A 24,301-nucleotide genomic window follows, 5' to 3' on the forward strand; every position below is an offset into this window, starting at 1 on the left:
TATCTTTGGTTCACCTGCGAATCCCCTTATATCGGATTTAATCTTAAATTCTCTTATATTAATTAAAGCTTTTAATGACCTTAAATCTTATTTGATTATCCATTAGTCAGTACCAAAATAGTTTCGTTTGTAAAAGCAGTATATATTTCACAATCATATTTTAAAACAAAAGTTACAAAACTTTTATATGAACAGCTCTTGCAAGCCGTAGTAGCTCAGCGGTAGAAAATTGAAACTGGCGATTGTAGGCCGCGGATACGATCTCCAGGATACAATCTTTTTTAATTCAAACTTTCCACACACGAGACTGCTACTGCTCACTAACACTAAGATTGCTATCCCGCCTGCCAAACGTGGTGATTATTGTATATCCCCCATAGATATAGCAATTGTGGAGATTTATGGCTTGCAATAAACTTCTATAGGCTGAAACGACTATTTATTTTTATAAATAGTTATTTAGCTATAACTATTTATAAAAGGAAATGCCTAATGGTATTGAAGATTAGTATCTTGATACGAAAGTTTCACAAACCATTTTGTAATTACAAATTTTCTTTTCCGAGAATTAAGATATAATCATGGGGTTATTAAATAAAAGCATTGACTCGATAAATCCGTTCTGTAGACCTTTGATTGATATATAGTAAAAGGCAGCTGTAAATGTTGACTAAAAATTTATTACAGGATATAACTTTGTCTTACAGAGAGTACTTTAGGCATTGTAAATTGCAATTGTTGAATATAAAATTGGTTTATGAATCATAGCTTTTAACACAGGCTTTTTTTAAGATTAGTAATATCTTTTTTTATATATCTTTAAACTATTTTAACTCATCACGATATCTCAGGAATCAAAAAGATTAGACTTCATATTTATGTAGATACATACTTTTTGTTTAAAAAATGTCAATTGTAGACGGATTTTACGAAATTTTACCCGCAAAAGGAGTTGAGGGAGCGTTAAATAAATAAAATGCATATTTTCAAACCCTACTACAAGTAGGTATATAACACAGCCAGAATATTTATTTAGCATGTTCAAAATTACAATAAAGAATTTAATAAAATTTTGAACCCCTAACGGCTGTGCAAGCTATTTGAAGATACCGGAGGACAGGTAGTTATATAAAAGAAATATGTTTTTTTACATTCAGATACCATATTCGTAAGCGTATAGTTAATAAAAGCTATTGAAGCTTAAAAATTTATAGATGAACGAAATTTTGCAACATGAATTTTTAACCCATTATGAAGTGACAACTTTACAGAAACACTCGGTTAAGATATTTATGAAGGTTTATTCTCAAATAATCTTATAATTAAATTATAAGCCACCTTGACGTATTGCACATTGGGTACGGAATTGAACGGGCCGGTTATAACAAAGTTTATTAAGCTCTTGGCGCGCGTCCAACACTCGTTTTGAGGTATTGATTTATTTGATTTTGTTCACCGGCACATTCTGTACGAATTCCGATACTGTATAACTTACGTAACTTTTTTAGGCAACAATATTGTCGATTTCTTTTCTTTAAAAGGGTGAATATATCATCACTGATCTGAAATCGCTCTGATCTATTTAATTTTTCTATTGGAACGCGACAGGGCAATAACTTTTAGCAGTAAAAATCTGCAGAGTCAGATAGTAAACAACAATTAATTTCGTATTCAGTAATCTGAATTATAAAACTTTAATTTTTGAAATTATTGATTTTAAGTTTTATTAATGGACAGAAAAGGATCTACACGTTATTTCCTTTAAAGCTTTGACGGCTAATTCCTATCTCCTTATATTAACCGAATAAAAGATGAAACTATCAATACTATTATTATTTTTTACTACTACTTACTTAGTCGTTATTCAATATATATTGAATCACAAAAAAATCTTCTTGCAGATAAATCAATAATTTAAAACTTAGTTACACAAATGTTTTATAAATCTTTAAACATCATAACTCATAGGTGATGATCCTGAACACCATTAAATTTCCGATTCAACTTACGAAGCGGAACATTTAAAATGTACAATTCGAGGTACTTTACTTGTCACGCTCGACTGCTTTAAGCACCTGTTTTTTAAGCTCTTTAAATTGACTTTATAAACATTTTTGTTTCGAAATTTTAGTCAGTTATTTTTGTTGTTTAATTATATTTAAGGAATTGAGATACAAACCTCTTCGCCTGAATAGTTTATGTGATGTAATCTACAAAACAACGTAATGTATAACAAATACGTAATGTATAACCATTTCCATTACGATACCTAAAACTCCACTTTCTCGAGTTAGTAAACCAATAGATTCCCCAATAATGTTCAGAAAGCCTTTATGGAAGATTTAAAAAAAAAAGGTTAGAATCGCCACGATTGCTAGACGGTTTGGCAATCCCAGTGCGGTATTATGGTAAGCGGAGGATACTGCTGCCTATCCACTGGAAACATGTTTGTGGACAGTAGCATTTCTGTATAATTAATGCGCAAAGTTTAAATTATATATAAGATTATATTCCGGTATATTATATAATTTTATAATATTAAATACGTCGGGTTCTTTAGTTAATAAAAGTAGTAATTAAAATATGATTATTAAAAGTCATTATACTTCGAAAGTGAACACAAGCCCTTAATTTTGTGTTACAAAAATTTGTGCAGCATTGTTTTAAGTAGAGCGAAAGCTATATAAACTATAACATTAATATTTTTTTTTCGTTTCTCATGTCTTACAGAAGAGCGAAGTAAAGGTTTGTATCATGAAAAAAACAATAAGACATTATACCCAATAAATAAATTTAATATACATATAAAATAATCAAACTAATTCACATATTACTTATGACCTTAAAACTATGATTTATTTACAAGTTATAATTACACAAACTGTATCAGTTTATTAGATTGAAGCTATTATAGAATTACACATTCTAGTTTTAATTGGTTTAAAGAACTTTTCTCTATATTATGCTGCAAACTAGTAAAAAATGTTAATAAATACATTTGACCGCTTACTTATGTATTTATTAATATTTTTGTGACATGTACATTATATTTTTACAGCAAATCTTCGGTGAGCATTATGTTTCCCTCGGGCAGTGCGGTTGTAACTCCAGCGTTATTTTAACTCTGCTGGAAAAAGCTCCGGAATTGCGAGGACCTCCTGGACCGCCTGGGCTTATGGGCATCGAGGGCAGAACTGGTGCACCTGGAATTGCTGTTAGTAAAATCTTACAAATAAACTAAACTAGATATAAAATTCAAGTGGTAAATTGTTACTCGAGTTTTTGGTTACATTTTTATAATTTAGCTCCTTTATATTGATATAAAAAGTTTAACATAAACATTATCGTGCATCGATTCACAGTATATAATTAAGCATTTAAAGAATATTTTACAACTTAAAATTATAATTACGCACATTAAAAAACTTAAAGCCAATTTTTGTTCGCATCTATAAATCACAAAAGATTAGCACATTTTCATAGCTTCTATTTAGTTTATTTTCCACGAACAGACAAGCCGTTCGATGAGTTTGAAGCCGCAAAAATATTAATATTTAACATTCCCACAACCGGAATTCAAGAGATCGTGATTCACAGCGTGAACACAATACAGATTGGTAGATGTTTCACCACTTATATGTTCTAATACACATTTTTCTAGTGACTTTTTCAGCACTAATGATAGAATTGTATGTGTGTGGCTGTCAGATATCCAACACAAAATTTACGTTAGTAAATCATAATATTAAACTTAACGCTTTAATATTATAATTATACTTTTTAATAACTGGAGCCTACATTGTGATATTATTTAATAATTTTTAATGATAACAATGTCTTTAGGGACTGCCAGGAGTGCCTGGTGAGCGAGGTCCGACCGGATTACGAGGCGAAAAAGGCGACAGAGGGGACATTGGACCACGAGGACTTGAAGGACAACCCGGTCCAAAAGGTGAACCGGGAGTAGACGGGAGAGCAGGTAGCCCTGGTCCACCCGGCTTGCCTGGTCCACCTGGGCCCTCTGACTACAGTAACTTTGAAGTAAGTTTTTTTCTTCCTAATACAACGACGAGTCTATCCCTCTTGGATAAGTCGATCAAAGAATTTAAGGACACGTTCGAAAATTGTCTCCAATCTAAAAATTGTTGCGCTATTTTGACAAGTTATATCGCATTTTACAATGGATGTCATTATAAAATTATTACAATTACTAAATACCTACGTAACTTAGAACTGTATTTTACTTACTTATTGTTATCTCTTTATGAGTAAGGCGTATGTAATATAATTTATCATATCAGTTTTCTACAATTTAATAAATGGCGTTTGAATAATATGTATACATACATTCCGTTCCGTATCGTTTGGTATTCGTAAATAATGATATTCTACCTTTATATGAAAAGGAAGTGCCTATAACTTTATATTGGTATCTCAAAAAAAATAATTTTAACAGCTTCGTAACAACATTAAAAATATATCAATAGCAGTTATTGTGCGGATATGTACATATAGACAACTATTTATAATATTTCTCCACTAGTAACTTTCGCTTAAACTACATAAATTTTAATTCTATATTACCTTGAAATATTGATGCAATATCGTATTCTGAATTATCGAATCTAATAAATAATAAAACTTTGTAGGACGCGTGGTATTTTGACGCTGCGTGATATAGGCAATGTATGTCGATAGGGACATGAGGAAGGACAGCCTCGTAGCTGCATTCGGATGTCTATCCGATTTGGTCCCACGTTGGGCGCCAGTTGTATTCTTCTCGCGGTTGTATTTAAATAAATATATAACCGAGATGTTATGGTTTTTTTAACAGACACGCATTATAGTACGGTTTGTGTTAATTGTAAAATACGTCTATTTACATAATCGTCTTTTTTATATATTTACATAGACGCAACTATGATAAGACTACAACATGTAAAAAATAATAATTCCTTAATTTCATTAAAAAAGACTGGCTACAAGACCTAGTTCTAAATGACAGTTTTTATTATGTTTGAAATTCTAATACGAACTTTTTTTTTAAAAATAATTGCAATTGTTTTTACTTATATCTAAACAAATTTTAGTAACATTTAAATTTGTCGTTCCATGTTTATTACTGGAATAATTTTTCTCATGCGTTCGTTCATTTCTGTTTATTTAGTCTAATTGGAAACCTAGACAAATTTATAAGGTAAGTCACTTATTTTCCTTATAACTTTAGTATAAAAATGAATCTCCGTAAATACTTTTTTGATTTACTGATAACATCCCATTTTCAATTAAAAATGATTACTATTTATTAAAAAAATCTGTAATGAAAATTCTTTCAGATATTGTAGCTATGTATAACATTTATTGAGGATAAGAGTCATCAAAGAAGCAATCTTCCCTTTTTGATTACCTTTTCAACGGAAGTTGCTTGAGTTAGAAATAAGGAGGAATGGCTTTTCGGTTCGACCGATTGTCTTTCTGTTTGAATAACGTTTGATGTATTTGATTCAGTCAAACTTTCGTAATTGCTTTTTTGAGTCTTATTGATAATGTGGCACGGTTAAAATTATTTATTATTGATTATTTAAATTAGATTCGTAAAACAATTTTAATTTTAGTTATGTACGAATTATATTATACATAAACTAACATGACTTGTAATAAATTGAGCTTCTCATAAATCTAGATCTATTGAAATCATTAAATGACGCATTTTGAAACAAAATTAATAGCTAGTTATATTAATGATTTAAAAATCAGGAAGTTTCTGTATGATACATGTATGATATAATATACATCGTTTACAATAGGATTATAAACGGTTAAATGAATTTGAAGATATATACAAACAAAGGATTTACAGTCACTGTAACTGAAATAACATTACTGGGTGCATAAAAATCATTTACTAATTTTAATGACAATTAATTTAAAAATACGTAACATAGTTTTCTGGAGTCTGTTATTACTACCCCATTTTTACAATATGTATATAGATCACCTAAATTTCTGGTAAAACAATTAGATTTCAACATCGTAAATAAACTTAAAAATAATCTCTTTTGCTCTAATAATAAAAATATTTGGAATAAAAATTAATGTACATATTTACCTTTTTATATTATTTTTGCTTATTTTTCATATTTTTATAAAGTAAATAATGAAGGAATTTTTAAAGCAGTGGTGGTTTAACTTATTTTTATGACGGTTTATGATAGCAAATTTTGATCAGAATTTTTTCTCATCAAAATACATATAGACAGAATTCTAATTTGTATTATTTTTTGTCGCTTGCATCATGCTTTCATCACTTAGCCACGATTGAATAATTTTTAAAAATTATGTTATCGTTTTTTTATAAAGGAATCACTATTGGGGTCATATGGAGGAGTGATAGGCCGACCGGGAGCGCCGGGGCCAAAAGGAGACGCGGGCCTTCCGGGTCCTATAGGATTACAAGGAGAAAGGGGATTTCCCGGTCAAAAAGGCGAAAGAGGTCAAGCCGGTCAAAACGGAGCCAAAGGTGAACGAGTAAGTAAACTTTCAATATTAATTTGTAGCCCAATTAACACCTAATTAAATTAAAAAATATAAGGGGGCTACCTGGACATCCTCGGCGTCTACTCATTCAAATTCAAATTTAAAATACTTTTAGTCTAGTAAGCATTTAATTGCAGTAAGCTACCATTGGCTCAAAATATTGATCTGTTTCAGAAGAGTCGGTCAGAAACTCAACCGTTAATTTTTTTAACATGAACTTAACAATTTTTGATGCGTACGTTACATTATCAACGATGTAAATAAGTCGACAAACCAAAATTCCACGCCTTCGATCAATAAAAATTTTTGAATGCACCTTTTATTTTCCTGGATCGGACATTGAACAATACAAAACTATTACTTAGAATGGCTGTCAGTATATGACGTCATAGATACAGACATCGGAAGTAACTGTCTTACAATACCTGTTTTAATACGAATCAGATTTTTAATGCTTAAATCAAAACTGTTGAGCATGCGTACATATTCGGCACATTCCCTATTATTCAAACATAAATAGGTATTTACTAGCCATAACAAAATTATTCCAAAAAATTGAATAAATGTGAATTAATGTAGTCGTTCTTACAAAAAAATGTCAAAGGTCAAATGTCCTTTTACTTGGTATTATATTTTATTAAACTTTACACTTAACCGCGTACCTGAAAAATCATTCAATCATTTTGTTTTATTATCGTGTCTGAATATATTTGGCTTCATTTAGGGACATGCAGGTCCACAGGGCGAAAGAGGCCCTAAAGGAGAACGCGGCAGTCCAGGCCACGATGGTCGCCCAGGCTTACCTGGTGCAAACGGTCGTTCAGCTGAGAAAGGAGAAAAAGGTAAATAAAATTCAAATATTTTGATAAGTGAGAATAACGATTTTAGACAAAATATTACAATTACATCTTTAACCTTATTTGACCTAGCTATAAGTGTAAATGGTACCAAAAAATGATGATAAATAATAAATGGCCATTAAAAGTGTAATTAATCATAAATATCATTACGAAAGTATTTCAATGATTTCATGTGATGACGAAAAATATTGGGATTGTGCTACCGAAGCCGCTGTACCGTGTTTCATGCAAACGCGCGGCAAGACGAGATGTTTTGGTCACCCCGTTTCGATAGCTAATATTTTAAAGCAAATTTTAATAAGTCCTCCATTAATAAAAATTCAAATTTTATTCTAAAAATAAAGTTATAAGCATCCCTTAAATAAAAAATAACCTATTAAGCCATGAAATCGCAGAAGAAAAATTCTTCATTGTTAAAGCTATCGATGATAATAATAGTGATTGATATTATAATAACTATTTTTATTTAAAACTCATACTTCAAACATGAAATTTGTTCAAATTTTAACACCACTAAGAATACATCTTTACACTACATTTGTAAAACAAACTGGCTATATTTTTATTTTTTATAGACATTATATATTTTTATACCGACGAAGTATTAAGAATCGTTTAAATTGTTTTTGCTACCTTATCAGGGGAACGAGGCATGCCAGGTCCTCCAGGTCCTCCCGCACCTCCTTCCGCAAGCCTTACTGCTGAACATGCTGAACTTTTACACATAGGTAGGTAAACGATTTTTTTTTTAATATAGCGTAGAAGTAATATTTTGTTAATACATTTTTATATACTGAATATATTGTAATTTTTACTATATTCTGATTTTTTATATAGGACATTCGCAAATACAACACGAAAAAGGAGGAAAAGGCGAAAAGGTAACACTTCACTTTTTCTTTAATATATGAAGTTTTCAAAGTTAATTTAACAATTTTTATTTCTAAATATTTTTTTACGCGATTATATACTTAATTATTGATCTATGTGTTAACAGGGCGAAAAGGGTATTCAAGGTAACGATGGCACACCAGGTTTTCCGGGGAAGGATGGTAAAGCAGGTGAAAGAGGTGATATTGGACCATCGGGAATGCCAGGAATTGCAGGTCCTCCTGGTATCCCCGGATTAAAAGGAGACAGGGGAGAACGAGGTCCTCCTGGACCAGTCAGCATTACTTCTTCAGGATCAGACATTCTAACTATAAAGGTAAAATTTATGCGGAAAAAAATCACATTTAAAATTCAATTTAAAAATAACGACGAATTTTAGGCTATCATATGAAAAATTTTAAAATTTGGGTATAATTTTGCATACAAAATCTAACTTACATTGGCAAAGATTGGAGAAAAAAAGAGGGTTTTGATAAGCAGGCTTGTCAAAAAGGCTGGCGAAATTTTTTAAAAAGCTTAAATGTGATGCTGCTAATTGTAATATATACGGTACATGTTATTTGAATAATCACCAAATTGCTGGGACTAAATCAAATAGATTTTGTTGTAATTTTTTAAACGCTAATACACACGCTACTTGACGGTAGTAAACGGTGCTATCGGAAATCTATCTTGGATACCTATGTCAAGGAGTGCACATCTGAAAGTAATGATGGTGATACACGAGTTTCTATATTTAAGAATGGTTATAAAGTTGGTTTTTGTTTTTTTTTCTACCTTAAATTTGATAAATATTGTTGGTTCATCTTTGTTTTTAATACTACGTTCCATTTTAATGCAAAAAAGAAAGCGTTGTCTATTATGTTGCCTTTAGCAAACAAAGGTTTCACTCTTTAGACCGCTAAATATACCAACAGTTTACTGAAATGAATACAGGGAGAAAAGGGTGACGTTGGACCTCGTGGAAGAAGAGGCAGACCAGGGCCGGCGGGACCCCGCGGCCCTCAAGGTCTTCAAGGTATACCAGGTCCTCCAGGACGGAATGGTGACAAAGGCGACGTTGGTCTACCCGGATGGGTGGTAAGTAAACTTAATAATAAACATAATGGATTTTCGAAAAAAAACTTGCTTGCTCATATTTCGCACAATCAAGATTTCTGTTATGATCTTGCTAATTACTTTTTCAAATGTTGCGTTGTCTACTCTTCTTTCGTGTAAAAGATATACTAAATCCTTTTTCTTTTTCACGCATACTTATTAGAACGTAAAGGTTAGTAATAGTATATAAAAATGTATAAATTAAAATATTAGACAAATTATTATGATTTATATTTTAGGGTCGACCGGGAACCTTAGGTCCCCCTGGTACACCAGGACCTATTGGTCCAAAAGGAGAAAAAGGCGATCCAGGAGTTAATATTCTTGATGTATCCATGGCAAGTACTTTTAACATTCTTTATAAATAATTGAATATTATAAGTAAGTTGAAAAGATGACTGATGATGATTCCAACCCGTCTTGTTGGAAATCCAAAAAAGATGATGATGATGTTACCTTTAATCATTGTGTATGATAAAAAAAACTAAAATAATGCCATCGGTATTTTTTCATTTATATTTATTATTTTACTTTCGTTTCATCTTTCACAAAATATATATAATTTATTTTTAAATAAACAGTTTATTACATGACACTTTCAAACTTTGTCTTTTTTGGATTATTAAATAATCAACAAATAATACCCGTCTAAAGTATTAAGAAAATTAATTATCCCAAAAGAGACGTAATCTATTCAATCAATTCAAAATTTTATTGATTCATAGATATTTATAGCAATTTACGAAATACTTCTTTTTATTATCTTTCAAAAGGCAGTCCACTAATTGTAACAAAAGTTGTTGCTAGTTAAAAATTTCTTTAGTAAATGTGTGTAAAATTGTTGTTAGTTTGGTTACAGAGTGTATTTAACCGATTTGTTAACTGTTTTGTGTGTTTTGTGCTTGTTTCTGATTGTTGCGGCTCATCCCTTGGTTTAACACATTCTTCGTAATTTTACAAACTACGATGTTATTTTATCCTAACTTAGTATTGCATCAGGCTATTGTAAATAACAAAAGACCAGAAAAACAAATTTAAATACTAAAACAAATTAAATAATATCATTTATACAAATTATTTACCTACACTTGCCCTTTGGCGCCGTCGAGCGTAAAAATTAATGATACCCTTAAAAGTTTTAGAACTCAAATCGTCTCTCTAGGTCGAAATTTCTGATATATAGAAATATTTTTTATCTCTTTGAAAAGACTAAAGTATTCATAACTTTTATTGCTTCATTTGACTGTCAAGAAACATATTGTAATGTTATTAATAATCTGTGTACGCCACTGATAAATACTTTTCTATGTATTTATTAAACGCCTTTTATTAACAAATAATTTACAATACAGTTTGCTATAAAAATCTATCGTAATGTTATATTTTAATGTATTTTTTTTTTCGAACACTTTGGGGCGGATCAGAATATGTAACTAGGCAGCTTTTCGGATACTTTTTATTGGTTATCTGAATTAAAAGATAATTAGTGTAAAGTGTAACTAAAGAAAATTAGTGATGTTTAAAATCTTTGTAAGATACCAACACAGAAAGAGTGCAAATATCTACCGTTTTCATTTAGTCGGTATTTGGCGTTCTATTGAGATTTCTTTTAAATCTTTAATCTTAAAATCTTTAAAATTCCTTTTTTTCCATGACTTTAGATCTAATCAATTAGTTATTTTCCAGACAAAACTATGCACTTAGTTTATAGTTATTTTGGGATTCACGAAACGAAAGTTTTTAACAAGAACAAACATAGTTTTGAGCACTGCACTTATTTATTCTACTAAATTCCGACTTATAATTATTCAACATCCTCAAGCACCGTTAAATTTGTATACATACTTATGGACTTATGTATGTTCGTACTTTCATATCATTTGACTTCGGGATTGAAATTGCTTCTATGATCTATGGTGATGATAATCATTTTTAGCTATTCTGCTGTTATTAATAATAAGAAACAAAATCTTAAGTTAGGCTTCGCTGAATTTTTAAGTAACGCGACGAATTTGAATTTTATTATTCAATTGTTATAGTTCAAAGGTGAAAAGGGAGAACGTGGCTATGATGGAACGCCTGGAGCAAAGGGAGCACCTGGTCCGCCGGGTCCACCTGGTACCTCTGCACAAAGATCTGATGCCGTTCAATACGTTCCCGGTCCGCCAGGTCCTCCTGGACCTCCAGGATCACCGGGTTCTCCTGGAGTTTCTATTGTGGGTCCCAAAGGAGAACCAGGGTTGAGCTACTATGAAGAATACCCATCACATGGAAGTACTAAATTTTATGGAAAACCAGGTAAGTTTTACATTATAAAATTTAAAATGTGATTTTTTTAAATAATTTAAATAAATTCAAACGGATTATTTCAAATTCTATAATGTACCTTTTTCATAACTCTTCCTTTTAGTCTGTAACCATCTTTCTCCCTGAAGCAATTCCCGCGTACAAATTAGATGAAATTCCGAGAGTGATTTCACTTGATCTGTATTTCGTAACGGGTCACTTCTGGATCTTCATATCGCTGTTACCTTTGTCAATTATTACTATTACAAAAAAAAAACAATATTTATAATTCTATAGTAAATTAATTATTAAGATTTTGGAGTGATCATAAAACGGCAGGCACTGCGAAAGTTCTCCACCAGTAAGGTAAACAGACTTTTTTTAAGTCGTTGATTGATACTGGCTGCCGGCTACCTCCAATTGTTTTTATTATTAAATCTATGAGGAAACACATGTTCAAAAGTCCAAATGATAAATATGTGGAATGCTGCGATTAAATTGTTGCTAAATTTTAACATTTTATTAACGCTGCTTGGAATAGCTGCCAAAAGTCCACTAGATGAGCTAAAAGCGCTTCGTGAATTAAAAGATCTAAAAGACAGGTCTCGTGATCGTGGTTGTAAGTATATCGATATAGTTAGATCGTTCATTATATTTTTCACTATTCACGTTTCTTCTTTGTAAATCAAACCTTCTGATGCTATAAACACCAATGCATAAATATAGATGGAGATGGTATGAAACTTTATCTTTATCTAGCCAATGTTTTTATATGTTACCAGATAAGTATTTTTTTTAGTGCTACCTATAAATATATTTAAGGAATAAAGGTACGGACGTAAATAATTATAATTGTAATAAATATTTTCATATTATAACAGCATTCCCAACGGCTGAACCAAAGATTCATCATGTAGATGAAAGCAATAATAGAGCAGTACCGAGTGCGGCAATATTTCAAACAACAGAAGAAATGATGAGGGTGAGACTTAATACTTTATTATTTTACTTAAGTGTGTTAACAGATATAAAAACGTATTCAAAAATCTTTTTAAATCAAAAATCGAAAATCTATATTTACCGACTAAAAGTAACATAATAGTCGGCTTACTGAAAATTCTAATAAAAAGTGATTCTAGAACAAGAGCTAAACTATTCCAAAGCAGTCGTTCAAAATATTTAATTTATCAAAAGCTGTTGTTGCGTCGCTTAGTTTTTGATGAAACATTTCAACTACTCTACGCTTCGTTCTAGTAATTTTATTGCATAGTAATTGATATTAAGTAAAGCCTTATTTTAAATGATATAAAAAATTTCAGCTCGCATCAACAAGTCCAGTTGGTGCATTGGCTTATGTTGTTGAAGAACAAGCGCTTTTTGTTAAAGTCAACTCTGGATGGCAATATGTTTTGGTAAGTAATCTAAATATTTTTTAAAAAAAATTTCGGTTAACATATTTAACAGGAGCAGTACTATTTCTATTTTATTTTAAACAGAAAATAGATTTTTTCGCGATATAAGATTACTTTTAGTTAATAGAAAGCACTTAAGGTACTGAACAAAATATTTTTTTTATTTTAAAAAAGGAAAATATTTTCTGCGGCAATTTTTACTATAACTTTGTCAGTTAAATATAACAAACAAAAAGCAGACACAGTTGTTTAGATGTATTAATCTATTAATCCTAGAATTCAAAAGAATCATTTATTATTTTCACATATCATTTATTATTAAATTTAAATGTCATTAACGGTGTTATGTGTTCTCAACAGCTCGGTTCGCTGGTAACACAATCAGCTCCGCCGCCTACTGCGACGCCTCCTGCCCACATGTTGCCAGCAGCGAGTTTAGTCCATGTCCCGCATATATCAAACTTAGTGGAAAACTCTCCCCCTGTCACGATAATGGGACCGACTGTAAGTAAAATGACTAGCTTCATCATATTATTTAATTCAAGTTATACAAAAAATAAAATGTCTTCTTTATTGTTTGATATATAAATTGCTGATCTTATGCTAGTTATAAATATTTACAAACTCGTACAATTACGAAAATAACTATATAAACATACTGAAATCCAATTCAAGTGATGGCTCTTTCAGCTTGTCAAGACAGATCAGTATTAAGTGGTAGATAAATTTAAATAGTTAGACTATGTAATTTGTAGTTAAACTTTACGAGTAATTTACCGTGTGATTCTAAAATTAGTTAGCACTTTAACACCTCGATTTGTACAAGCGACATTTCAAAGTGAGCATTGTATTTAACGTGCGCAGTTAAACAAACTTTTACGTTAAAGTTGCGACTGGCTGCACTCAACGAGCCCTTGTCCGGCAACATGCATGGAGTGCGCCGAGCTGATTACTCCTGTTATAGGCAGGCCAGACGCGCCGGATTAAAAGGCACTTTTAAAGCTTTACTTACTAGCAGGTAAGTTAATTTAACTTTAAATCGATAGGCATACAAACACAATTATGTGTATATTCAATGATAATAAAAAAATTGAAAACTAAAGGGAAAAAAAGTTACACACATTTATTAAAATATTTCCGCGAGTTTGTTTAATATGTATCGCACTAGAATAAAACGTTACTTATTTTTATTTTATTAAGCTAGGTCCATTCGCAGTTATTGTAACTTACTAGAATATTAAACAAATCATTTAAAATAAATTGCATAAAGTAAAAAAATATACAATATTGATGGAAAAAAGTAATAATAAATACATATCAGGATAATTTGTTTTTGGTGTTTTTTTTTTTTGTTAGTTTTAAAATTTTTGAAAACATTATCATGCTTTTTAAATTGAGAATATTTACCCCATTTACAAAATTATAAATAATGAAAAATGTGTATTACTTGTGGACAGATTTAACAATATTTTATAGATATACCTATATCTAAAACAGTCATATAAAACTTGATGTGTGATATTGTTTAAAGGGTCTCATGTGTAAGTTTTGTTTCAGGATACAAAACCTTGATTCCACGGTGCGTTACTCCGATCGTCATTTGCCAATTGTGAATACCCGAGGAGAGATTCTATTCAAGTCTTTTTCGGACATATTTGACGGCAGTGGAGGTTTGATGTCCGGATCTCCGCGAATATTTAGTTTCAATGATAAGAATGTGATGACTGATTCAAACTGGTAAGACTTAATATATTAATACTGTAATACTTATCATAAAAATTCATAGTTTTTTTCATGACAGAAAATATTGAAAGTTCACATATTTATAGAATCTTAAAAACTATATTGTTCTAACATGATAATAAAAGACTAGATAAATGACGCTAGACTAGTTTTAGATATCTTCCACTAAACTAATCAATAAAACAAGAAACAAAACGTAAATCAAGAAGGAATACATTGAATATAACTATTTGCACAATTTTCCAGAAGTGAGCAGAACTTGCAAAAAGTATAATTATTCAACTAAATATTTATTTATTTGTTTATTTATTGGTATGGAAGACTAACAGGTCTAGGTAATTACGTCATATATTTTAATAGTGTAGTAAAGAATAATTCCAAACTTCTAGTTATACTGTAAGATTGAGCAGTGGTAGCCCAGTGGTAAAGGACTGAGACTTTCTATCGATATTCCGGGTTCTGCTTTCGGGATACAATTTTATATAATTCATACTTGGTTCATTAATTGTTTAAAATTACCACTGCTCACAAACCAGTTTTCAGAGGATGGGCAGCAACATCCTCTTAATATCATAATATCTCAATGTGATCACTAAGCCATCTGCCAAGTGTGGCGGTTATATTATATCCCTTTATAGTATCTTTGGGGGAGGCCAGTGCCTTACAGGCATCTATGGACTGAAATGTGATTATTAGATTACAAATGTGTAAAGAATGGCCCGCAACCAAAACGCTTTATGTAAAATTTTGACGCGTATAAAATGCACAGAAAATTCTTATCTCCAACTTAGAGACTGCATTAAGAAATAAATACGCCGAAGGAATGATGGTAAAATATAATCTATGTTATGCAGCTCACATACACTAAAATTTATTACTCTCTCACACAATATAACTATTTTGTTTATAGATATTTACTTCAATTTTCATATTTGTTAAATACATACTATATGTTTTCATCGCTAGGCCACAGAAGTTGATATGGCATGGCTCACACCCAAGCGGAGAAAGAGCTGTGGATACATTCTGCGACGAATGGCAGACAAGCGATCCCACGGCACGAGGAATGGCGTCCTCTCTTTACTCGCATAAATTGCTGTCCCAGGAAAGGTAAAGTTTGCAGGAAGCTTTATTTTTCTACTCTACAATAGAGTTACTAATTTTATGAAGCTTACATAAAGGTGTAAAAATCTTGCTTTCTTTAAAGTGCTCAACTTGTCTTTTTGGGTTTAAGTATTCCGTAAAAATATGTATATCTATTTGCTTGTCTAGATTATAATGCCAATGGCTTTTTAAATATTTTAAAAACCTTATAGTGGCACATACAAACAAATCTAAGAAAAAATATGTTTTTCTATCATCTATTTTGTTATTAATATGAGAGCACCATTATTATTTACAGATACTCATGCAACAACCATTTCGTAGTTCTTTGTATTGAAGCTACATCACACACGAACAACAGAAAAAAACGCGATCTACGAAGGTAATTATTTGCCCTATTTATATTTATACAAGCTGTTCTCTGTCATTACGCGTACTTAATGAACGCAACCCCAAACTCCTTGTGGGTGAAATCTTGTAAAATCTAGAATGAACTCTACTCAGCGAAAGGAATATTCTAATCAAATTTCAAGTCTTCGTATATGGAAATATCTTATGTATATATGTTTTTATAGTGTTAGTTTAGCAACTATAATTAATCAGATTTATTAAAATACAATTTGGAAACGAGACTTGCTAATGGAACAATTCGTTCTTTGCTTTTAACTACATTCTTAACTATGTAATATCTACAGCACAGTAAATTTAGGGGCTAAAATTTATACTACAGGATAATTTTACATTTTTATGTTTTTTAAAAGTCATAACTATGCTTCAGATACTTAATTAAATAATAAGAAGAATTAAAAGCTTGGTACGTTGAGGAATACTAAACATTTTATTTTATGATCAAATTATAATACAACTAGATCGTTAGTGTGAGGTAGGTTCCATCTCTAAGTTGAAATTGGGAGATTTAAAATAATATTTATAATATTGCTACGAGTTCAGGGTATTTTTTACCAAAAATCCTTAATAACCATATTTTCATGGTTATTAAAGTTTTGTGTGTATTGTCTACATTTAATTATGTTGAAATCGCCACAAATTTCTCCTTCCTTGACCATTGCCTCGTTACGCAATTCCTTTTAATTTGAAAATCCGGGTCTTGCGGCTATATTAAAGCTTTTTCTATGAAGATTGAAAAGAAAGCATTGATCTAGCCAGGCTGATACCCGGTTCAGAGTCATTTATATTCAAATAAAAACTGTCTTACTTAACAAAAATGTTGTAAAGAAATAAATACATAAAAAGAACTTTAAAATATGCACAAAAAAACGAATCAAAATTCGTGGAAACAGAGATGAACATGATGGGTAAAAGATAGCAAACAGAGATATAAAAACAGTTACTGACCTAAATTCTCTGATATAACATCGCGCTACTCAATTTTATCGGAAATTATTTTCAATGATTTTATGAAAAGTTTGCGATACCTGGCAATTTTTTTTTTTGCTTAAAATAATATCAAATTTGAAATATTACATATTGTTAACATTTAGTTAAGTACCTAAGCCTATGAAGTACAATATAAACAATATTTTTATTGGTTACAGATACAACAATACAGGTCTAATTGATGACGAAGATTATCTTTACAACGCCGAAGAGTATCAACAATTATTAAATGATATATTTGCTCAACCTTATAGGGACATTTAAAACTAGTATAAAACAGGCTTTGAGTTTTTAGCGCCATTTATTGCTTTTAATATGCAAATTGTACTGCGAACTCTTATCTTACCAGCTGCTGCCTAAATTATGAGATTACTTGAGCTACTAGCTTTGTGTTCACTCGAGATTCCTATTAATATTAAAATTAAGATACTCAAAGTTATATTGATTAGCATTTATTTTAGAGTTGAACGATCACTTTAATAATACAATGTTTAATTTGTTCTATTACTAATTTCAATACATTCACAGATGTAACAGATACGAAAAAAATATATTGTAGATTGAAAAAAAATCTTTAGTATTTTGACATTGGTTGTAATTAATTTCGAATCGAACTAAGTTCTTGTGATAAGTCCTTTTACAAAAAGTAGTATTCCAAGAATATAATTTGAGACTGTAAATATTGCTTTTACTTATGATATACGCGGTTTGTTAATGTAATTTAAGTTTCACCAATAAAAACAGCTTAACTTGTCGCTAACGCAATACCGCTTTGAAATAAATAGCATAATACTTTATAGATAATTATAAAGACAATGTATATTAAATGATATTTAAAGAAATTGAATTATTATTGCATACGTTAGATTTCTTACATAACATCGAATGACTTTTAAAAATTCAAATTAGAGTCAATAATAACATTCAGCGTAAAATGACATTAACTGACTCTCCAAAAATATCTTTTAATATTTTAAGGTAATGTATTATTTAACAATTTATTTAGAATAATATTGTACATTAAAATTGTTGCAGTATCTCGAAGTGTATGTTTGAATCGGGATATCTTTAATATCTAACATCAAGGCTATGATTGTATGTATTCTAGATGAATGCGTTAGTGTGTCTGCCGAACAAATCTGCGTTATTTGATTCTTACCTGTAGTTAGATTAAAAGTGCCATGTGAGTTTAGAAACAATGTATGCAAGTCTGATTTTGTTGTTTTGCTAGAATCAGTGTTTAATACAACTATACATAGCTATATCAATAAGTACTTATTACAAATAGAAATAACGCAGTGACATTTTACCACTAGTTGTTCGTATATTAGTTTACTAGTCTTTTTTACTAGACAAATATGATTCCGTTGTAGAACAATATATTAATTAAATTTATGATATAAAGCCAAAGAACAAAATTTCTGTAATCGATTTAAATTATTTAATAATAAAATAATAAATACAATTGGACTGTTTTTACTAAGTAAGGATTACATAAATAATAAACATGACATACCAATCAGCATTTACGAAAACGTATTTTAGTATTCTAAGCTTTTTGACATCAATCAATCATGTATTAAGAACTACTGACGTATTTATACAATAAATAGAATAAATGTTTTGAAGACAGTGTTTTGTTTCTTTACCCTTGTTACGAGTCGAGAGTACATCCTGCTTCGGTACTTATAAAGATAGTGCTATGACTCTTATATATCCAAATTTCCCACAAAGAGAATAAGGTGCAACAAAAGTCCTATTCACATAGACTCATCCAAGTGACTACTGGTTCCATTGCCGCTTTAATCGCGGAAGCGACAGAAAATTATTTATTATTACTTATAATATATTTTGTAAGTTATTCTTATATCACTTAGTTCATACAAAAAAATTTAAAAACCCCTGTCTGCTATAAATCTTAATTTTCCTTTTAATTATTTATCAATTAATTCTTTATCATTTATGTGGGCTTGATTATGGATTTCCTAATTACTTTTAGAACAAGGTACACTTAACTTGTCTTCTCTTTTTAAAATAAATTCGTTTTTGTTAAGATATTTTAATAAATATAATTGTGTACGTGTGCATTTTATAGCTTGCTTTTTCTATATAGGTATGATCGTTCTCAGCCATATAATAGATAAGACTTGTAATACATATATATTTAAATGCGTGATTATATTTCATAATCGTAATTTTTATAAAAAGAACGTTATTAAAAGGATTAAGCTACACAGAAAACAAGATTCACGCGTTGCTGTATTATGCATGTAAATAAAATTTAAACAAGCGGTTTTGATACCTCAAACATAAACTGAAAAAAAAACAATATTGGATTTTGAATGTATCTGGTACATACTGACGGACACACTTTATTTTTTTTTAACATTGATTAAATAACGCTCTGTATTAAATTTAAATTTTCTGTGAATAATGTCTTTTATTAAAATATAGGTAGTTTCCGAATATTTTACAATTAACTTTGGTTTTTAAGACATGTTTTTAGATATTTTTTCTTAGCTTCTCTAAAAAGCTATGACGCTCGTAAGAGGCACACGTAAAGTTTGCTCAAAAAAACGCAAAATTATCAGATCTAAATTCTTTATAAATTTGCAGTAATATCGGTCTTAAAGAAATCTAAACATCATAATTATCTCGTAGCAAGAAGTATGTAAGCTGTTGACGAGAAAAGTTTTCTTATTAAGTGTTATATGAATCATAAAAGTTTTTTTTACGTTGCTTATGTTTCAATTAAACTTAAGTTATAGTTGAGACGCCCTACAGATGAACAGACGATCTTTACGTTACAACATTAAGGTCATCAAAAAGTGCTAGATGTGGGGCCGATTCCTACCGGCCTTATTGGGAGTCCCCAGGGGAGACCTATGTCCACCAATAGAAGTCTTACGGTTGTAATGATAATAAATGATAATGTTAAATTTTGTCAATTTTTTTAGCTAATGTATTACAAACGACGTTCATAACTTCCAAAGGATTCGAAACATAAACAGGCTAACTACACAACCAGGTTGTTTCTTATTTTGCGAGGAAATAATAGTCTGCACAATATAGCCTATTTTTTTAAGACGAGGACAGGGCTATGTCGAAACCCTACCCACCAAACTCTCTTAAATAGTCGACAACTACACTTGAAAGAGAGTCCCAAATCTCCGTCCGGAACACAGCAGTCCTAGCACGGTAAAAGACATGAACAGCTCGTATCGATATATTGTTCACAACGATTCTGTTCGTATAAAACTGACTATCTCTTGCTTATGGTTGCACGGATTTTAATTACAGTGCAGTGCATTTTAAAGAGACTTGAACACTACACGATGGTCTTCACTTTCGTAAAATACATCAAGTATGGTTTTTTAAATATGTGATTTATGGCAAAGGAACGCTTTGTTGTGAGCTAATAAATGAATATAACATCATGATATTAAAGCAAGTTGTGACATTCCATTCTGCAGTCTCCGCAATGGAATCCTTTAGCTTGGTCACTCCGTGGTGAATGACCTCCGCGTCTTCCGAATCAAGTCAGGCTGGTAAAGTCGTCAAGCATAGTTACTAAAAACGAAATTTTAGCTGGGCGCCTTCGTCCAAATGATCGTTCGTCTAATAAAATCATACTTTGAAGCATACACTACATTATAAATAAAATATAAATCGATTATAAGTTCTGATCGAATAAATAGGATAAAATCAAAATTAATAATGTATATACTGTGTATATTCAACAAGTATAAATGAGGATTTACTCCCTTACCATTGCCTCAAATTTATTTTACGTTGTAGTGATACGTCATATTTCCATTGCCTTTAGCATTTGCAAAGCTGCAGTGTCAAAATTTATGACTCTGGCAATAAATAGTTTGTTGGTAAATACCTTTCACTTTGACTAGTTTATAACTGCCCATTTATAACTGTTGGGTAGTTACAGATCAAATGGTGTGGAGTAAAATGAGAAAAATATTATGATACACTGCCAGTTGTTTCGCAGTGTAAAATACGAATTTCATTGTTTAAAAGTATTGGGCTATTACTAACGCAAGTTTTTCTCTTTCAATAGTCATTTTTATTCTTAAATAATGTATCTATTTATATAATATATAAATAGATACATTTTTTATAATATTTACCATATTATGGATAGATGTTGAACAGGTCTGAAGTGTATGATCCCTTATTTTATTTATTTACACTTTTTTGGTCACCATAGACAATAACATAAAAAAGAAACAATTCATGTAGAAGTATGTATATGAAGTAAGATATCTACCGGGCAACTATTGAAGGAGGCAGGGCAGTTCAAGACGGAAATACATACAAATACATACATTACTATACACATACTTATATACAAAAATACTCACACACACACACGTACGTGGAAAGTATATTACATAATTACGAATAAATAACAATTACTGCACAATAAGCCAACGAAGTCCTCTTTTACCATTCCTCTAACTTTATATTTATTTAACTATTTTACCAGTAAGACACGCTTTATTAAATTTTAGTCGCCACACAATAAAGGCATATGGAGGTTATAATGTACAATATAAAATTTTTTTTTCTATTATTTCTCTGTTTAAAATATCATGCGCCGCATCTGTATGGAAATTTAAAAAAAATTAAGATGATGGCAAGTAAAAATACAGTAACATGTTATATATGATTGCTGTGTAGGTTTGACATCAAAAAATTCGCGCAGCAGTGAAATGCGAAATAGGACTATGTCAAGTAAAAATAAATGACAATAAACTTAAGTTATCCTTTATTGCTTTTTTTTTCACTTTACTCGACTTTGTTGTGACAGAAGTTATGTAACTTTTTTTCGAATAAAAATAAGAATTTTATACACATTTGATCAACCATAAACATAGTTAACTAAGACTTTATAAAATATCAAAAACCTAATTCTTCAAAATTTATTACACAAAAAATAATTACAGATTAACAATGTGTACCTTTAATAAGCGCAGACAAAGCATGGATCGCATAAATAATATTAAACAAAAAAATTAAGTTACTGAATTGAAACTACTCCGCAACATTTACGCCCCTATAATATTCACAATGTGTTTATATTTAAATAAAGAATTACTGAAACATTAATTACACTTTTTTCATAATTATTATTTATTATACACTGCATTTGCTGCACGAATAATATTATTTAACTCCACCCAATATCAGCATTATTATTCGTTTTCATAAAAGTCTTTTGCATGTTTTTTAAGTCCGATATTATTTACAGTAAAATTCAGTAATAATATTATTGGAAAATATGCAGACCGTTTTTCATCGTTTTCATTAAGTGGATCGATAAAAATTAATATTTTTTGTCATACATGACATGTAAGCAGAAAAATACAAGTCGCTTCTGGAAGGACGTGCTGAAATTGATTGCAATCATAGTAAGTAGTGATGTCAGACGCGAGGGTATTACCAACATTCCCGGGGGAAATCAATCACAAATAATGTTATTCATTTTCGCAAACAGTTATGATCACATTTATCTTTTTCGTTTCAAGATAGTCTACTTTTTCATGTGTCAATGAAATTGAAATGTTTACAATTAATTTATAACCTTACTAAATTTATGACCTTAGTCGTTTCAGCTCATAGACGCCGACTGCAAGGCTTAAGCCTCCGCAAAAACGCACGCAGGAGAACTCCACAAAAAGGTACGCAGCAGACTGGCCATCCTCTGAAAACTTATTGGTTAAACAGTCCTATATAACTCATGCACAAAGTATGAATTATATAACACTGTGTCTCAGGAATCAAACCCGCAACATACGATTGCAAGTCTCAGTCTTCTACCGCTAATCTACCACTGCTCTAAAGCCAGTTAGATAATTGTTACACGAAAACGTAATTTTATAAGTTTGTTCTTTTTTATTATTAGAATACCATCACAAAATTTTAGTCAGTAAAACGTCCATTACGAGATGTAGCGTTATATATATTTTAAATCGATCTTGAAATTTCCATATATTATTGTGTCATGGTGCATCGATCGCGTAGTAATATTAATTAGGATTATATATTTAATTGTTTACAATAGTTGACTCTTTACGATGATTCCAATTAACTATAGCTTACTATTTAGTTGCGAAAAAATATAAATCGCTTGGAAAAGAGTGCAATTATTAGCAGAAGCAATAAATATGCCTATGTTAAAATTATAAGAAAAACTTTCAACTAAGCGTACAATGAGTAGTACGTCAAAATGACACGCTCAATGTATTATAATATTGATCCAGATTTTCAGAACCCGCAGACTTAACAAGACCGCTTACCTCTTACTATCTTGAGCTATCCAATTAGTATAAGGTGCAGAATAGATAGCCGCTAAGACCTTGAGGTTCTGGAGTGGAAACCATAGACCGGCAAGCGCAGCTGAAGGTAAACGACCATATACAATCGTCAGAAGACTTTGATCGATGCAAGCCGCTTCTCGTGGATTCTGTTGGAAATCTAAGAGAGAAGATTATGTCCAGTACGTCTAGTGAACGCCCGGACTGGTGAAATGATGAACTAATCAGCTCAAAATTCACACAAGCTTTTCTTTGTTTTGAGTTTCGGACAGTCAAGTTTTATTTGATATCTATGATTTCTCACTTACTAACTATAGTAATATGGTGTGTTAGTAAGTTTTGATAATTTTATTTCTTTAACCTTAGTAATCTTATATTCTGTAACAATGTAGAAAACCATTTGCTACAAATAAACAGTTATTAGATATAGTTTCTATTACATACATATCCAATGCTAATTCACAATTTATTAAATATTTATTTATTCTTTATCATCAAAAAAATTAAGTACAAAGAGTGAACTAACAGCATAAAACTATCAAACTCTTGGCTAGTAATAAAAAATAGAAATAATCTCGATGTATTTCAAAAGTTTATTTATAAAAAGATAATTTGTTAGTACAGTTACATAAGCTGTGGC

General features: G+C 30.6%; 1 protein-coding gene across 1 annotated transcript in view; it reads left to right on the plus strand.

The window, feature by feature from the left end:
- Window positions 1-17,769, plus strand: part of LOC137919157 (collagen alpha-1(XVIII) chain-like) — a 165,136-nt gene extending 147,367 nt beyond the window's left edge. The window contains exons 9-26 of the mRNA XM_068762139.1: window positions 3,059-3,214; window positions 3,844-4,041; window positions 6,361-6,528; window positions 7,262-7,379; window positions 8,039-8,125; window positions 8,235-8,278; window positions 8,395-8,604; window positions 9,225-9,368; window positions 9,626-9,724; window positions 11,426-11,684; window positions 12,554-12,654; window positions 12,992-13,084; window positions 13,445-13,588; window positions 13,972-14,102; window positions 14,642-14,821; window positions 15,794-15,937; window positions 16,230-16,313; window positions 17,488-17,769. Coding sequence (XP_068618240.1) covers window positions 3,059-3,214; window positions 3,844-4,041; window positions 6,361-6,528; window positions 7,262-7,379; window positions 8,039-8,125; window positions 8,235-8,278; window positions 8,395-8,604; window positions 9,225-9,368; window positions 9,626-9,724; window positions 11,426-11,684; window positions 12,554-12,654; window positions 12,992-13,084; window positions 13,445-13,588; window positions 13,972-14,102; window positions 14,642-14,821; window positions 15,794-15,937; window positions 16,230-16,313; window positions 17,488-17,593 — 2,466 coding nt within the window. The 3' untranslated portion in view covers window positions 17,594-17,769. The remainder of the gene's footprint in view (window positions 1-3,058; window positions 3,215-3,843; window positions 4,042-6,360; window positions 6,529-7,261; window positions 7,380-8,038; window positions 8,126-8,234; window positions 8,279-8,394; window positions 8,605-9,224; window positions 9,369-9,625; window positions 9,725-11,425; window positions 11,685-12,553; window positions 12,655-12,991; window positions 13,085-13,444; window positions 13,589-13,971; window positions 14,103-14,641; window positions 14,822-15,793; window positions 15,938-16,229; window positions 16,314-17,487) is intronic.
- Window positions 17,770-24,301: the final 6,532 nt, after the last annotated feature.

This window comes from Battus philenor, unplaced genomic scaffold (genome assembly GCF_028537555.1).
Source record: "Battus philenor isolate CCGP_79_NKW_IND1 unplaced genomic scaffold, ilBatPhil1.0.hap1 SCAF_16, whole genome shotgun sequence".
NCBI lineage: Eukaryota > Metazoa > Arthropoda > Insecta > Lepidoptera > Papilionidae > Battus > Battus philenor.